The following is an 18493-nucleotide window of genomic DNA, read 5'->3' on the forward strand; positions in this document are numbered from 1 at the left end:
CGATGGCAGCTTTATTCCCTGCTGTTGTTGGACTGCAAATGGGTACTGAGTTTGCAACCAAGGCTGAAAAGCATTTAAACTTTATTTACTAGACAATAAATAATACAAAGGCTGTTCGCTGAAAGTTGAAGAAGAGAGCTGTCGTTGAATTCTTGCACTGTGGCTGGTGGTTGTTGCTTTTCTGAGTGTCACTAAAATAAGCAACGAGTTTAAAGTTTTGGAAGAAACAACCTTTTTTTTTTTTTTTTTTTTTTTTTTGATTATGGAGGGCTAATTTGTCTTCTGCTCTGTAAAGACATATGGGAATAAAATAGGTTATTCTAAACAGACTGCACCTTGTTAGAGATCATGCACTATACAGCACCCTCAATTAGACAGCAATGGAGGAGATGGAGAAATGGGAGATGGCACGGCACTCATGCATCTGTGGACAGCTGGTGCCAGCAAACCCTTGAAGCTGATGTCATCCTACATGGATCTCTGGCATTTGTGAAAATGTCAGGAAAGGATCAGGGATTTAGGAAGGGAGAGATGCTCTCCGATTCTCTTTACAATTTCCTGTTTTCTCTCCTGAAAATAACTCCGTGTTCAAAAGGGTCCACTTCCAATGGGGGTGCATCATGGGTTGAATGCCAACTCCTTCTGCAGCTTTTCAAGCGAAATGCTGTTGGGTGCCCCATTTGTTCATTCTAGAGTCAGTCTCATTCATTCATTTGCTTAATGCCCAATATCCACTCTGAATTGTTAAACAGCAACGATTTGTTAGTTTGCTGTCAGGCTCATTATTCCCTGCAGGTTTCCGAGCCCTCCTCCTCCAGCATTTGTATATCTGTGGATCTTGGCACTTTAAAGTTTTTAAATAGGCAATGTGCAAGTTAGGAGATGATGAGGAAAAAAGTAAAGTGGGGAAATGCATGTCACGTGATGTCTGGTTAAAGTACTTGGTTTGTTTCTTTATGAAAGCAGATAAATTCCATTGAATGCCTATTTTTCATCTTTTGTAAATTAGGTATATCTCAGCTGGTTTTTTTCTTCTTTGGTTGCAGGATTTAGTACAGATAGTATCATCTGTGATCCAGCATACTTCCTATGTCATGAGTGATCAGTGGTTAAGTTAATATTGCCTGAAGAAGGACAAATTTTTCTGTTTCCTGCCATTTATTTTTTCAGCTGTCATTCCAACATTACAGTAATCATCTGGATTTTGTATTTAACTTTAACAACACTTTGCTTTCCTTTTTCCTTCTAAAGCATCTCTATTCATTATCAGTTCAACTAAGCAAGTTTCATTCATTTCTCAAAAGTAAATTCACCTAAGGTGATTGAAGACAAGCATTGTAGCTTTTTCTAGTGTTTTATTGTAAAGTAACAGCTATATACGTACAGTGCACAGTCAAAGCTTTTGCCTTAGCTACAAATGTTTGTTTTTCTGAAAAAACAAATAGGCATTTGTGTAAATATTTGCCTTTGACCTACTCTTTTTCTTTCTAGTATTGTACACTGCAATACATTATCAGAATGTGGGCACCTCTTACGAAGTCTTCAATCAGAGTATCATTTACTGTGGTCCAGCATAAATATGTGCTTTTTTCCTTCTGAGACATTAGCATGCTAAAGCATATTTAAAATTAATGTAGAACAGACTATTGTAGTGGTTAGACATTAAAATAACATTGTTACGAATTACTCTTCGTTGTGATTTTGCATATTCATGGACCCACTCATCTTCACTAGATAGCTCAGCTTTAGATCTTTTCCAAAATTTCAGTACTTCCTAATAAACAAAGAGGGGGGCAGGTTTCCCCACTTCAGTGAAATAAGCATACAGAGAATATCAGCCGTGGAGCCTTTTCAGGCTTTTCTCTGGATTTTCTCCAAAGGCACCTTAGAATTCTTGGTTCGCTCATCAGTCCTCACCGACTGTACCCCCAGAATATTTGCATGGTTATTTTCTAGGTGCTGCTCTTTTCTTCCTTTTTATATTGCTTTGCCTCAGATACCAAACTATTTTTCTACACTATGTAATTTTCCAAAAGCACAGCTTGAACGTTTATCCAGGGGAATTATGTAAAGAAGAAGTGTTTTTTAAAGGCTTTCTTTCTTTCTTCAATTTATTAATATTTGATAGATTCCTTGAATAATTGTAGCTGCTGTTTGAAATATGTATTTATGTATGCATTGTCTTTGGAATGTTACTTAGTCTTTCCTGCTCTAGACGGTAGGATTTCTTCTGAGCTGAAGTAGCAGAGCTAGTGACATCATCATGGTATTGTGCTTTTTGGTTTTGAGTGTTCACGGTTCTTTTAGCCATCATCTTGTTCACCAGTTTGGAATTCAATCCCAAACTGCTTCCAAGATGATTTTCCTTAAACATTGAACTCATACAAAGAATGTCACCCAGATCTCACATATTGCTGTTTTCATCTTCATTGCTATAGGTTCATGTTTGGAACAAAATATTTCAGATAACCTACACTTGCTGGCTTAGCTGAGCATAAGCCCTAATGTTTTTCTTTTCCAGATCAAGAGTGGAGTTTTGTCTAATCATTGAGCACTTGACAACAATCAAGTGTTTCAGATTTTAGGGCTTGGTCTTCAACTGGTGTAAACCATCTGGGCTCTCTTGACCTCAGGATATGGTAGCAACATGCAGCCACTGAGAATCTTGCCTGTTGTTTTCAAGTCTCTGTGAACAGTTGCTCTTTACAAATAGTGTCCCCAAGAAAATGGTTCTGTTTGTCTTTTGTCATAGCACCTTGCCATTCAGTTAAATCACTGGAATCCAAAGCAGCCAAAAAGTTTGGATTGATTGTTCCAAAAGAGCCCAGTTTGGGTAGCAAATGCCAATGGTAAAGGTATTTCTTTAGTCCTCTGCTCAGCAGTCTGTTTGACCAGGCCCAGGTAATTTAGTACTAAAACTTTGTGTGCCTGTTTGGGTATGGAAATTTCAAGGGAAGAAATCCCTTTTGACTTCTGTGAACCTAAAATATCAGCAGTCCAAGATGCGATCACATGGATTTTGAAATACAAAATTGTTTTTGTATGTGTTTGATCTAAACATATTGTTAATAGTGGTGACTGTGAGAGGGAAACACCAGACCAATAGCCTTGCTTAAAAAGGAGCTGGATATTTTAGCCTGGTAATCAAAGGAGGGAGGGAGTAAGACTCCTCTCACCAATCTTTAGTGATACACAGTTTGGGTGTCTAACCCGGGGTAGTGGTACATGAGGAGGATAGAGGAAGACCACATTCCTCCTCCTGCGGAGAACACTTCTAGAGAATAGTTCATATTAACTCTAAAACAGAAGTCTACAGCTGGAGTCCTGAGTCATCAGGACTTAGATCAGTATTTGGCTCCTTTTGCTTTGCTTTGCTACAGCTGGCTCTTGTGGTGGCAGTTCATATAGTGGTGGTGACTACATTGAGGTTACCCTCTGTAGTCCTGCTTTGGAGATGCAGGTCTTTTGGCAGCAGAAGCAATTACAGCTTGGCTTGCCAGTTCTGGCTGATAAGTTAGTGTAAAATCATTATCTCTGTTTGTTTAGGTGAACTACTTACATAAGAATTATAAGATCATAATATCCTGCCAACATAGGACTGGGAAACTTCCAGAGACAGTAAAGTAAATCTAAATGCAGACTTCGGTGCAGAGATAGTGTCCTAGCTCTGAATGGAGGTGAACTTGAATACTTAGTCTTTATCCTCTGCCTAAGAGCATGTTTATCATTACCATAGTCTTTTCAAGGAGAAGATGAAAATTATGTTCTAGACACACTAAAACCTCAGATTAACTCTTACATCTGCTACATTCAAGCCAAAGTATTTCAGAATCGCAACTGAAATTTTAAATGACTGTAACTCCAGCAGAACTCCATAATCTTCCTTTTGTGTCAATCAGTGACAGCTGTATAGACATTTATTGAAAGATAAATTTTGAGGCTACTTTAAACTTTCAAAACAGAGCACTATATTATTTTGATGAGGCCCTTGTTGGTAATGAGTGGACAACAAAAATGTGTGGGTGTGATTTAGATAAGCATCTCAAAAATTCAGGTGTTTCACTAACTGCAATCCTTCAGTATTCCCTTTTGGGTTGCTCAGTTTCTCTCACCCCCACCTGAATGTAGATTTTTTTATACTACCTGGTATGACATGTTTTCACCCCACCATCCTTCCAGGCTCTTGCATAGCAGGGCTGTTCTTATTTAAAATAACCCTTTCCAATAGAACTAGCAGGCTCTTTCCTTACCTTTTTAAGATTATTAGAGCTTTCAGATTTAACTTTTAAATTTGCTATCCCTCACATTTGTATCGCAGAACTTGAAGAGTTGCATTAATGAACACAAGGTTAACTGCAGTTTCGCATTCAGTGTATACAGAGGGTAAACACTGTTAGAACCACTGGAATTTACAAATCCAACTATAAACTCATGGCCAAAGTTTGTTCGTTAATAGAACCTCAGGACTGTATTCTAGCTATTGCAAACAACTGCTGGACAGCACACCACACTGGAGATTTCTGTGTTAGCCTCTGCCAGATGACACTGATGTGACAGGATACAAGGGGAATGTTAATGAGATCACTGTCAAGGTCCAGTATAGTTCTGTCTTGCATAAAATAAGAAACTCTCTCTTCCCTTGTTTAAATATAGTAGAACAGGTTGAAGGGGAGAAAAAGAGACAGCTGAGAGAAAAATGTCAGGTTTTTCAAATTAGAACGTAGAGTAAATACACCTGCTGGATTCTCATCACCCCAATGCTTAACCCCACAATGCTGTAATTCTTTAAGTTTCCTTCCAAAATAATGCCACAAAAGCACAGCATTTTTTGGCATTGTTGACTTTTTGCCCCTGAAAGTATCACCATGAAGAAACAAAGTTCTATCCTTTTCAAGTAATATATTTGCTTAGAGTATTTATGAAATTAACACCTCATAAAAGTTTAGCATTAGCCAAAAAAGTATCATGCAAGGAAAATTTAAGTTTTTGTTTCCCCCCGCTAGATGGCCCTTCAGTGAAATGGCATGTCAGTCCATTAACTGGTTCTGCATGTTTCTGTGTTTTATCTGGAGTGTTATCTTTATGGCATTAAAATGTGCAGTGAAGGAAGGAACAGATTTAAACACCATTGGGCAATACTGTGGAATATAGTAGGGAGAAAGAGAAAACAAAAAACAATGGCAAAAAATTCTCCATTTAATAAGAATCTACATAAGAATTGCCATTAAAGTGTTATTTCTCTACTTTGTAGAAAGCTTGCAATATAATTTTTTTCACTATAATTATTACTGTAGCTCTTGACCTTTTTTTTTTTGCTGATTTTATATTTATGTTCTAGCACTGCAGCACTTCATTACACACGAAAGTCTAATTCATTATATAGGTGGTAGTGCCAAAAAGTCACAGAAGGTTCAAAGTGATTTTTATCAACTCTCAGTGTATGTTTGAGGAAGAACAGATTGTTGTAATATTCATGCTCACAGGCATGGTGTCTTCAAAAACAGTGAATCTTCAGTGTTTTCGTCCGCATGTTTATATGGTTTCTATTGTGCCTACTTTCTGCTGTTTTAAATATGGAATGCTTACTAGGCAATAACATTTTATTGCTTCTTTCTTTAATAATCATGACCACAAATACCATTTCTCTCTGTAAAAGCCTGCTTTTTTAATAATTGTGTGGTTTTCTCCGTATTTTAAAATCCTCAGCCTGATTTCCATTTGGGCATGAGCAGTTATTTTCAGGCCTATTCTCCATGCACACGTAAAGACCCATGAGATGACATATTGAGCATTTGTAAACAACTGGTAGTGTCTTAAGAATGCGGTTGCTGAAGGTGTGGTGCCAGGTAATATAGGCGAAAGTGCAGCCCACAGTTTAAAAGCTCAGTTCTGGTTATCAAGATAACCCTGGGATTAGATGTCCGATGTGAAATTGTGCCAGGGCTGTGAGGTGGTAAGGTGGTATGCGGACTAGCCAGGATGTCTCTTTTGTTGATGCTAAGGGGAGAGCATACGCTGGTACCTGCCTGCCTGGCATGCTGTCAGTCACTATTTAAAATAACTAAAAGTTAGAAGATTTATGAGCTGGCTTACTGGAAGGGTGGAAACTTCTAAATCATTATTGTCTGTTGTGGTTTAACCCCAGCTGGCAACTAATCCCCACCCAGCCGCTCGCTCACTCCCCCCCCTGGTGGGATGGGGAAGAGAATTGGAAAAAAGGTAAAACTCACGGGTTGAGATAAAGACAGTTTAACAGGTAAAGCAAAAGTCGGGTGCACAAGCCAAGCAAAATAAGGAGCTAATTCCCCACTTCCCATGGGCAGGCAGGTGTTCAGCCATCTCCAGGAAAGCAGAGCTCCATCATGCGTAACGGTTACTTGGGAAGATAAATGCCCTAACTCTGAACGTCCCCCCTTCCTTCTTCTTCCCCCAGTTTTATATGCTGAGCGTGACGTCCCATGGTCTGGAATATCCCTTGGGTCAGTTGGGGTCAGCTGTCCCGGCTGTGTCCCCTCCCAACTCCTTGTGCCCCCCCAGCCTGCTCGCTGGTGGGGTGGGGGGAGAAGCAGAAGAGGCCTTGGCTCTGTGCAAGCACTGCTCAGCAATAACTAACACATCCCTGTGTCATCAACACTGTTTCCAGCACAAATCCAAAACATAGCCTCATACCAGCTACTATGAACAAAATTAACTCTACCCCAGCCAAAACCAGCACAGGTCCCTCTGAAAGGTTTTAATGTCTCCAAGAGTCTTCCTCTACTTTTTCACCTTAAGAAGTGGCAAGACCAGATGGTTGTGGTACTCCACAAGTGGCAGCCTTCACAAGGGAAGAGTGGTTAAAACAACCTGGCCCTCCCAGTTCATTATAGACTTAATGGAGGAGGCCAGTTTCAGGTCACTCCACGCACCCTTCCAGATCCTGTAGAGCATTCAGCTTTACCTCATGATCGCACTTCCACAGTCAGCTTTAAGATAACAGTATCATCATGGTTGTCTGACCTCTTTCCATTTCTCTGAGAGGATAATAAAATAATAACTTACCCGTGTATCCATCACCAGATCTGAAGCCTTTTGATAGGTGTACAGAAGACCTGGAGGAGATCAAATGCCTCCAGAGCTGGAATAGTGTTGGCTTGCTATCTTCTTAGTGACCTTCCCAGAAAGCAGAGGTTAGAGTCTGGGAGGTAATTGCTGAGGCCATTAATCCCCAGTGACAGGTTTTTGAGCAGCGGCCAGACCCTAGGACAGTGTTCAACAGCCGGTGTCTGCATGCCCTCCCTGGGAGTTACTAATGAATCCTGCCGGTAAAGGGCTAATGCATTTCCTACTGACGCTTCTGGGTCTACTTCATTAGTCTCCAAAGGGAGGTCTACCAGGGCGTTGCAGCCCTGCGCATGGCTGAGACTCGTGCCGGGAGACAACATGGGGCCAATGGATGGACTCTGCTTTGGAGACCAATTATTAGTTGAAATAATCTACAGTGTTTCCTCATAGAAGTAGTATTTTTCTATTCAAGTAATAGAGATTTACGGGTCTGTTACTAAAGGTGAAGGAGTGATTAGAGGGTTTCCTCACCAATAGCTGCAGGGTGATGCTTTTGTGGCCACAGGTAGTCCAGTGTGGCACAAGCAAAGAAGAGCACGTGTGTCTTCTGGTGGCCAAGCGACAGGACTGTAGTGCTTACAGCACACCAAGTGAATGCTCCTGCTCTCAGTGGTGGCTTCACATCCTCTCTCTGTACCTACCACAAGTTAGTCTGACTTTGTCTCAGTCGCTTTGGTTTGTACAGAGGTGCTCTATCATACCAGCTTGGGCAACAAGGGGTGTTTTTGGAAGATCCATCTGGAGCCTCTGTCTTTCCCAGACAGCATCTCCTAAAAATTTCAAAATTTACTTCTATTCTTGAAACTATCCTCTGATTTTTGGTTTTATGATCTGTGCCTTTTTCTGCAACTTAGCAGTTATTAATAAGACAGTTATCCACCATAAAATATTCAGAGCTTTATTCTCTGCACTAAAAATGTCTCCTTTCACTTTAAGCTCTTTTTTTTTTCCTGGCTTCACTCCATTAACTTTAACAAAGTTTAATTTTGAGTCTGGCTTATTTATTTCTCCAGCTTTTCCTGTCTTCTGCAATGTTTGGTTTTTAAATGCACTTTAACCTAGAGAAGAGAGTTGTGGGGCTAAAGATATAATCCTTTCCTAAATAACCCTATCTTATCAAGGGATTGGAAGCATAGTCCACTGAATAAAGAGATTCAGACAACATGGGTTATATTCAAGGTTTCATGTGAATTAGCTCCACACAGTCTAGAGCCAGTCATTTAGTTTGTTTTGCTTTGGTTTCACCAAATGTAAAATATGGTTATGGCTAAAAGTCAGTATACAAGAGTTAAGTATTATTATTGGCCAAGCACTATATCAATCTGTAATCTACAATTTCCTATCAAGGAGGAGGAGGACATGGTCTCAGTCTTTACTTTGGGTTCATTCCCTTTTGTAAATTCAAGTCAGACTATCAACATCAATTTGACTTTGCTTTCACAGTTTATGTTTAAAGCCATCCCCTATCAAACATCTTGCTTTTCAGATACCTTAAGCCTACTGCAAACAAACAAATAATGAAAATTAAATAGTAATAAAGCTGTTGTTAGCTTTGTATAATAAATTTTATCTACTATTTAAATGGCAATTATTTCCAGAAACTTGGCAATTGTAGCCATACAAATGATGAAATTGATTCCAGTCACAGCCCATCTTTCTTTGGAAAGGAAATACCAGTAGTGTTTAAAAAATGGATTATTAAGAACCTTGGTTTGCTCAAGGTGGCTCATATGTTGTATTTGCTAACACAGCATCTTGCTGGAAGAAAGTTAAGTGCAGCTTTTCCCTAGCTCAGATTATTTTCTCCACAAATCTTTGGAGCAGGAAATAAAAAACAGCTAATAGTTGTGGGGCATGTGGAATTAGTTTAAGCAAAGCCGAACCCTGATCCTTCTGACCGCCTCCTCTTTCCTGTGCTGTTTTGTCTGTTCCTGCCTGGGAGTATGTCAACAAATTTTCTTTAAGCTCAGAAAGTGCAGGGGGGGGGTGGAAATAGTGATTCTTTCTCTGTCTCTTTTTGTCTTTGGGGTTTTTATGGGTTTTTTTTAGGGGAAAGATTTAAAACAGATGTATTTTCAAAAAAAGGTACAAGTTTGTCTTGTAAAATGTTTGTAAAGAAAAACAGCCTCAGGACCTCTGAATGTAATTCCAGTTGAGTTCTGGAGATGTCACAAAGGGTACTGGTTTTGTTACAGTGACATAATTCTTTTCTCACACAAGTTAATTATAAATCAAGATAACTTTACAGAGAGGGCAGAATCTGTTAAACGAAACTGAAGAAGCAAAGTGCATACTTATTTGAAAAGCAGAAAAATACCTGTGATTTCTGTATGGCTTATTGTTCACTTCTACTATACGAGAAAACAGATTTTCATGTTTCTCCTGTACTAGAAGTATGTGTTTTACATGAAGGAATAGAGCAGGTATCTCCTTCCTGATGACAAATGAAACACACTGGATATATGCTGCACCTCCTCAGAAGCTGTGTACCCAAGGACAATAATGTTGTCATTGCCAAGGCTTGAAGAATGTAATAAATATTAAGGAAGTAACTTCACAAATGACTCAGTGTTGCTGTGCAGCACTGGATGTGGTTGACATCAGTAGTTGCGGTTATGGTCATCCTCAATAAACAAAAACATTTCTTCATGATATGAATAATTATTAATCTTAACTGAGAACATAAGCTCTTTCACGTTGCTGAGAAACTGGTGGTTTTGCTGTCTCTGAAGTGTTTGGTTTTTTAAATTACACTCAGTCACTGGAAGTAGTTTTGCCGTCTCTGTCTGTCTGTCTCATGTTTGTTTATTTTTAGACAGTCTGTGTTCTGTAGCTAAATACTTCCAAGGTCTTCACAAGAAATCTTGACAACATAGTTGCAGAACCAGTGTCGCTGAAGTAACTTCAGGTGATTAAATGTTAAATTGATGTTTTCCTCATCCAATCTGGTTTATTAAGACAAAATAAGTGAATCAATATACTGTCTGCTAATTAAGCATCAGGAGAAGAAAAGAAAAATGAAATGCAACATATGCTAATTTCTTAGGTGCTGGACTTTGGAGTCAATTACAGAGACTGTTATATTGTATGGTTTGTGATGGCAAAACGTTGGACAACTTTTTTTATCAAATATTTTGCTGATCTTGAATATTTTTCTTAACATTTCTTATTTTGAGAAAACACTAATCACATTCTAACTAGATAGGGTAATATGTCATCAATCCATTGGAAATGTTGAACATAAAGTTTTGACTTATGTGTAGTCTGGGAAAAAATGAAGTGAAATTGTCTTTTTTTTTTTTTCCATGGTGATGCTTCATTTTAGTCCCACCTAACACAGCATTTTTCTGAGAGTGCTGTTGGCTCTGCATGGATTTGATGCTGCAGTCTGTCTGGGTTTAGAGATAGAGAGCTTTTGGGGGAAAAAAGAACAGGTTGTCAGAGCGGGAGGAGGCCCAGTTGAGGAATAGTCCATGGAGTGTGTTGATGTACCCGAGCAACACCTTGTTGGGTTTTTCTAGGAGGCAAAGTCTCCTTGAGTTGGCAGAAAGAAGGACAGCATTCACTGGTGGCAAGTCTATCAAAGACCTCAGAAAACGTTGTAGTGAGGGTGGTTCCTGCTTTTGAGGAACAAATGGTCACTCTTTTTTTGAAATAAACCCCACATTTTTAGGGGCACAAAGAATCTTGATAAACTTAACAAAAGTGATATTATGGTTAGACTTTTACATCACTATAAATTGATGGCTTTGTGAATAAAAGCCCAATAGTGTATAGAAACCTGAGAAGGTAAGGAGGTAATTAAATTACTTCTCACAATGACACCTCCCCTGCATCTTTCATTTTGTCCATGGCTGGCACTTTGTATGGTTTTGGAGCCATGGGCTGCGCTAATCATATTGTAAAGGCAGTCAGAGTTACATGTCCCATGTATTTCATGCATAGCAACACTTGAATATTAGTAAGGAAAAATGAGAGAGAGAGGGAGAGCGCATGGTTACTGGCCAAGCAGGAAGGTAGAATAGGTGATGATGAGGGGGCATGGGTATGTCTGAAAACTTAAACACATATTGGAGCCAGAGGGGATTGTCCCTGAAGGAGCTGAGGTATTTCTGGTTTCTTGCTCAGTGCCTTCTACAAGGAATGTTTATCCTCCTGGTGCCTACAACAGTGCAAGAACCAGCATTTCAACAAACTGCCCGTATTCCACCTTTTGACTCTTATCACTTGCAAGAGCACACAACATATGAGGTTGGCACCTTCAACATGTTTATAGAGACCTGACTTATTGAAATATGTATTTAGAAACTAATGCTATGACAAACAAAATTGTGTGGTGGTCAGCATATATACTAAAATATACTTATTATCAATATGCACTGCATAAAGGACAAGAAAACAACTTCTGATTGCCAGGTTTTACCAATTACTTTTAGGTGTATCTCTAACATGTACTTTTGAAATTTAACTGATGGATACATGGTCCTTTTACTACAGTCAGAAATCCTTTTATTCAACCAATCCTATTCTTTTCTTTAGGACAGTGAAAAAAAAGGATTTATGAACAGACTTTATGCCATCCAGGAGGTGTGTGTCAGTGTCCAGAATATCCTTGGTGAAGTGGCTTCCTTCGGAGAAAGGATCAAGAAGTAAGTGCTGACACAGGTGCTGGATTGCTCTCCAATAGTGTTCATATTTTTTCCAAGCTGCAATACAAAGTGTTAGACCTTTTTTTTTTTTTTTTTTTTTTTTTTTTTGGGGGGGGGGAACTCCAGTTTTGGATGGTCCATTGTTGAAACTTACCTATATTTGTTTTATGGGGGGCCTCAGTTAATGAAAATCCTGTCATAATAATTTTGGAATTTAGAAATATATTAATTTGGGAGAAATCTCAGAACTAAGGCTTTGAAGAAAGAGAATCTTGTTGCAAGGCCTAAGAGTAGTTATTTAAAAGTCATAATGAAAAATACAGCTTTGATAAAGGAAATAAGCAGAGCTGAATAGGGTTTTCAGGTTTTAAGGATGTCCATATGCTGGAAGTGTTGTATTTACATGAGTTAGCAAAACCTTTCCTTCTAGAGTATTTGTAATTTTTAACACCTAATACACAATATATAAGACTTGCCAACAAACGTAGGCCTTAAGCAAGAGAGTTTCTGAGATGTACTGCGGGAAGTTTTGTGCATTTTTGGCGTGGTCAGTGAACAGCAGTGTAAGGTTTATTATTTGAGATCGAATGAGCTCCAGAAAGACATCTTCCAGCCGTCAGCTGCGAAGCCGGGACAGGATTGACTTGGCTTTCTGCCCCTCGAAAGCCGAAAGCATCTCATCCTCGCCGGAGGAGAAGCTGGGACCAGTGCCTTTGCAACTGCCTTTCCACCGCGGGCAGAGGGGGAAGGCAGAGAGACGACCCGGGAGCCACGCCGAGACAGAAAACCTTCGCCAGAGGTTTTGCTGCAAAGTTTCCATTGAGACACTCAGGAGAGTTAAAGCCGCGTGTTCCCTTCTTCTGGGTGTGATCCGGGAGCACCAGGCACCGGTCTCGTCCACCGCTGGTGCCGTCTGCGGTGCGTTGGTGTTCCACACCTACGAGACCGTAGCCTGTGCAACGGGTACGGCCCCAAAATTAAATATTGACTTCTGGAAGTGAATTTTAGGAAGCTGATGGATTGGGTGGAGGTCAGCCTGCAGGAAACATGAGGATTGTCTCTCATGCTGTTCTGCTTTTTTTTTTTTTTTATCCCGTAATCTATCAACAATGGCAAACCTATCAGCATCAGGCTGAAGAAGAGGTTGCTGTTGATGTGCTTGAGAGCAAAGCCCCTAATAGGAAAGGCTGGGAAACATTCCTGTGGGGACACTTCCAGGCAGACCGTGTTCACAGCAGCAGAGGCAGGTGCAAGCACATTATATTGCACGAGTTTTCCAGACAAGCAAAATGAGCCTGTCTCTGAAAGAAGTCTTTTATCAAAAGGCTGTTCGTGGAAGTTGTCTTGATGATTAAGTTTTTCTAATTGTGCATTTTGGAAGTAGTGTTTGTTCTATTATATACCAGATGAGAGCAACAGAATTTTCTAAACCGAGTGAGACCGAATCTTCCTATAAATCTTTGTAATTTGTTCCTAAAACTATAATGGGAAACCTGTACTGAATGCTGTGCTAACACAGCACATAAGGAGGTTTGCTAAGTGAGGAGCCAGTGTTCCCACACATGGTGTGTCTGTGATCCATTGCACAAAGCCGAGTCACAGGAACATGAGCAGACCCTCAACCTTCTGTTCATCCCAAATGCAGGCAGAAGAGGGGAAAAGAGCAGGTGTCCCCTGAGGAGAAAGGGAGTGATCCTACACCAAGTGACACTAACATAATGTTCACTCTGGAGACATGTCAAAATTGCCAGGGAGAAAAGAAGACAAATAAACACAGGAAGCCAGAGCTCATTATGAAAAATATGGCTAGCAATTCAGATAATTGCAATTATTCAGCCAGAGAAGCCAAAATAATGTAATCACACTGATTGGGGATGTAGCTAGTGGTAATACTTTAAAGAGTATCATCAGGCTATTTAGAGCCAAAGCCACATTTTCCTTCTGGATAAATGTCATGCAACACTTTTGACATGGTGGTGCCTTCATGGAACAAACCCATTGAGCCAAGCTCCCTTTAACCAGCATTCCTGTGGGACATATATATATATGTGTGTGTGTGTGTGTGTGTGTGTGTGTACATATATATTGGCCATCTGGTCTTTCTCTCTTCCCTGCACACAGAGGTTGGAGAGCCACAGCACAGCTGTTTCAAGACTCGTTAGCTTTCACTTCCTCTCCGCCCACATCTCAACCTCTGCAAAATGAGGTGACCAGCAGTTTTTTATCACAGTGTAGAGTTTGGGACCCTCAATAACGACATTTTAATCTGGGGCTTTTGTGGACAAGCAATGTCCTGAAACTCTGGTGGGATCCCAGAAGTTCTCTTCTATTAAGAAATAATCTTTATTTTATTATATTTTATCTGGAAAATAAAGTTTTTCTTTGCTTTTCCTGCAATGTACTTTATCTTATGCCACTCCCTCCTTTTTTTCCCCTTCCGTTCTTTTTCTCCCTTTTTTTTTTTTTATTTCCTTCCTTCATCCAGTGCTGTTGCATTATCCCTATCTTCAGGACCGACTGCTCTGCCCCCTCCTTTTCCCTAACCCTCTCCTTCTCAGGTGCATGGATGAATGTCCGGCTTTGCATACCCACACACTTGCCTTTTCCTGACGTACCCCCCCAAGACAGAAGGGTGCCTGGCCAGGGAGTGCATGTATACCTCGGGCGGAGGGGAAGGTCCCCGCTCAGCCGTCAACTGCTTGTGCTGTCCTTACGGTAGAGTAGGGAAGAGATAAAACAGAAAGCCTTAGCAGTACTGCTCTAACTATTATATCCTACCTCTGCACTGGAATTGAAGAAGGGAATCTGGGTTGCCTGTGCAAGTGCATTTGGGGAGTAAGGAACTGAGTGTGTTTTGCCTGATGCTGAAATTGGGAGCGGGCACTGACATTTCCAAAAAGCAGGGCAGTGCTTCCTCTGGCAGATGTGCACAGCTGGGCCAGGAGAGGTGCCACTCAGCAGGCAGGACCTCCGGTCATTTCCACTGGAAGTGGGTCCAAGCCCAAGCTCACCCTGATGTCCAGCATCCATGCATTCATTGGTAGTCTCGATTTGTTCTCACTGGTGGAAACTGGCACTTTTTCCCCTGTCCTGCCCATTATTTGTTCTCTTATTGGCTTTGTTGGGTGACCACAGTTCTGACTTTTGTTAATTTTTCTTTTAGTACATTCAACTGGACTGTCCCCTTCCTGAGCTGGCTGGCAATTGTTGCCCTCTCCGTGTTCACCATCATCCTGTATTTCATTCCACTGAGATACATTGTCCTTGTCTGGGGTAAGTAAAGCCTTTTTTAACTGTCTGTGCCACTTAGAAAAAACTGGTTTTTAAGGGATGACTTACATTGTCAGTACTTTTCTGTATTTATGGTCATGAAGCTGCCCCATGATGGAAACAGACAGGTTAGTTAAAAATCACAACTGCGTAAAGATTTAGGCCCACCTGCAAAATGCATTTTTCTTGGCTGGCATTCTAGACTTCATCATACTATAAACATGTAGCCATGAGGATTCTTCATATATCAAAGTGTAGCTTTGTCTAGATATTACTCTGATTTATTTTCACCACTTATACACAAACAGAGGCATTTCAATCTATATAGTGCATTTAGGACAATATGCCTTTTTTACTGCAGTACTTTATCTTGTGAAAGCGTATGTAAACATAGCAACAAGAAACCTGTTTAAAGGGTCACCTTTAGTTGGACAGAAAGGTATATGTGGTATTTGGCTGGTTGATAATGAACAGAAACTGGGGGGGGGGGGGAGGGGGGTGGGATTGTGATTGATCCAAGCTCTCACTGCTTGTCCTTATATTTATTCTTTATACTGATTTTAAACAGCTACCGTTACCACATCTGTTGTAAATAATGCTTCAAGTTTTCATTTGTACATTTTTTATACAACTCGCACCACCAGCAGCTGTACCTTTATTCAGTAGTGCAGACTTGTGAAGAGCACTGTCTCAATTAAATCTGTGGCTAGATTTTCTTTCTGAGGAAAAGAATAACAATCTTGACTTTGTAAAAACTTCTGAACTCAAGAGACAATGTAAAATCATTGAACTGGCTCCAAAGAATGTATTTGTTATATATCAGTCAGCATTAGCAATATTCTTACAGAGTCTTCACAAATAAATGTAGCAGAATATACAAAATGGAGGAAAAGCAGTATGGAGGATTTGAGCAAAAATTTTTTTGATGGAACTAAAAGAAGCAAATGTCCTTTCCTGTCTAGGAATTTCACTTATTCCCCACATACCCTATGTCACTTGGGTGCACTCAAACTCTTAGCTTGTTCCTAAAATTTCCTTCTTCCCAGTGTACACAAGATCGTAGGCCTCCTGTTACTGAAGTTTGAAGTACTTGGTCTATGTCCTTATTCTGTTGTTTTTTGGACAGAGCTGGCATCTTGTACGCTTGCTTTCATACATCTCCTTGTTTTCATGCAAGAACCTGAGATTCTAATATCCCTCCAAGACCCACAAAACTATGCAGTCAGCACTGTTGTTTGAAAACACTGTGAGGGGTCACACTATCCCAAAAATGTCTCTGTTTCAGGGATGCCAGAGCCTCAACTCCCAGACTGGACTCCATTGCTCCCAAACCAGAGTCCATGGCTCCCAAACCACAGATGGATAACATAAGCACAAATTCTTGTAAACGCACCTTGCTCTCTTTTCCTCCATCTCTCCCCTCTCTGCCCCCAAGTCATCTAGTCTATCTAGATACATCTTCAAGAACCCTTGTTCACTGGAGGTTTCAGGTTCATGTTTTTCTCCTGCATTTCAGTGTAGGTGGCTTCTTGTTCAGTGGGTGTCTGGGGATCCCTTCTTGAGGGACCTATTTCTCTTGCATCGTGCCAGGACCCCAGACAGGTACTGCCTAGCTGCAGCTCCAGCAGTCCAGACCTCCTCGCTGTGAAATGCATTTGCACAAAGGCACGATGCACTGCATGTAGCTTTGAGCAGCTGTCCCTTCAAAAAACACAGTATTCCAAACACATGCCTCTTTTCTCCATTATTGTGTGTCTCTAGCCTCCCCCATGTATATACATTTCTTCAACCCATTCGTCCATCCTGCACTTGGAAGCAAATGACCTCTGTTGTCTGACTTTTGTCCACAGGAAAGTTTGAGCTGGTCTGTAGCAGCATCTGTCCATTTCGTTCTTTGGAAAGGCAGGGCTTTTTATATGGTAATTCCTCCATGTTATGGCTGGTCTTCTGCATAGCTGTCTTTCTTCTGTGCCTCCATAGGGACTGCCTCTTTTAGCCTGCCCTGGCAAGAAATTCTGAGTTCTTTCCTGCCTGGCCATGATTCTCCCCATGGAGACTACTGGTGCTTGAAACACGTGGTGTGTTGGCCATGGCGGAGCAGAAACCACCTCTGCGCTCTAATCCCATTCGCAAGAGTGCAGAGTCCGGGTAACTGCTGCAGCTCTTTCGGTGGAAAAGAGTATAAAGAAAATTATTTTAATTAAAAAATTTTCAAGCTTTTGGAAAAGACCTGATCCCCTTGTTGTCTTTTACTTCCTCTGTAGTGTCCCATCTCATCTGTTCAGCACTTTTCTTTTCTTAAGCCTTGACCATGATTTATCTATGCATTCACTTTCATGGGGTGACTGATAATTTTCTTTATCAGACGTGACAAGGTGAGACCATATTGACTCCTGAATTCACCCATGGGTGATCCAGTGGCCACATGCAGCAAACAGTGGGGTAGACCTTGAATTTCTCAGTCACTTGCTGATGCAAAGGATCTTCTTAAACAAAGGTGTTTGAATCTCAGATATTCTTTCTCAATGCTCACTGTTCAATAACCAGATAAAGGGATGGCAGCATCTCCTATCTACACCACAGAACTGAGCATTCATGCAGTGGGAGGCCATGGGTGTTATCAAGACTTCAGCTTGCGCACTCCATCCCGAAGCTTTATGTCCTTGCTAAAGCTTTCTGAAAGGCCTGGGCACCAAAGGCTTCGTGGAGGATGAACTGCGTTATCTTATCTCTGATACAGCCTGGATAAATTACACAGAACAGCACATTTTTAATGCTGTCCAGCCTTTCCCCCACTCACATGAGAGTCTGTGCAGTTTGTACCGTTCCTGCCCATGTTTTATATGTGTGTTCCCAAAGCCCGTGAACAAGGTTCTCACATGAAAAGTCTGTGAATCTGACCCCGTATGTAATGATAAGAAAATGAGTCTAATTTAAAAGCCTGCTTCCTGCATAGTTTGCGGAGGATTTTCTTGGTGCTTTTGAACACTAATTGTCAATAGGCATTTTAAGACCATGATGCCTAAGGGAGACATCGCATCTGTTCTCTGCACTGCCATCAGCTTGTCTGTGTCTGTCATTCCAGGGCAGAGTTTTGTGTAAACTCCTCCTAAAGCCTTCACGTGATGCAGACTTCAGTGTTTCCTCTATGCTTCACCATCTGTAGCCGTAGGAAGATTTTCTTTGTGTCTAACCTGAATCTTGTGTCCTGCAGTTAAGCCCATTACTGCTCATCCTCTCTGCTACAGAAATGGAGTACACTTTACTCCTGTCCTTTTTGCAATCTCCACATAATAACCACAGTTTCTGTTACTTTCAAAAAAAAGTATTGGAGGAATTTGAAAATGTCCCTACAACTTTGGCATTTTGAAGCAGAGAGAACCACAGCAGCAGATTCTGACTTTTAGAACCTGAGTTTACAGTGCATCCGTTCATCAATTCAGTGCTAATGTCAGACTTTGAAATGGATC

At 40.7% G+C, this 18493-nt stretch overlaps 1 protein-coding gene across 9 annotated transcripts in view; it reads left to right on the forward strand.

The window, feature by feature from the left end:
* The window catches only part of MCTP1 (multiple C2 and transmembrane domain containing 1), a 292028-nt gene that overhangs the window by 267485 nt on the left and 6050 nt on the right, over positions 1-18493 (forward strand). For all 9 annotated transcript variants that reach the window (XM_030004938.1, XM_030004937.1, XM_030004939.2 and 6 more), the window contains 2 exons: positions 11644-11753; positions 14917-15026. In XM_030004938.1, coding sequence (XP_029860798.1) covers positions 11644-11753; positions 14917-15026 — 220 coding nt within the window. The remainder of the gene's footprint in view (positions 1-11643; positions 11754-14916; positions 15027-18493) is intronic.

Source organism: Aquila chrysaetos, chromosome Z, assembly GCF_900496995.4.
Source record: "Aquila chrysaetos chrysaetos chromosome Z, bAquChr1.4, whole genome shotgun sequence".
Classification (NCBI taxonomy): Eukaryota; Metazoa; Chordata; class Aves; order Accipitriformes; family Accipitridae; genus Aquila; species Aquila chrysaetos.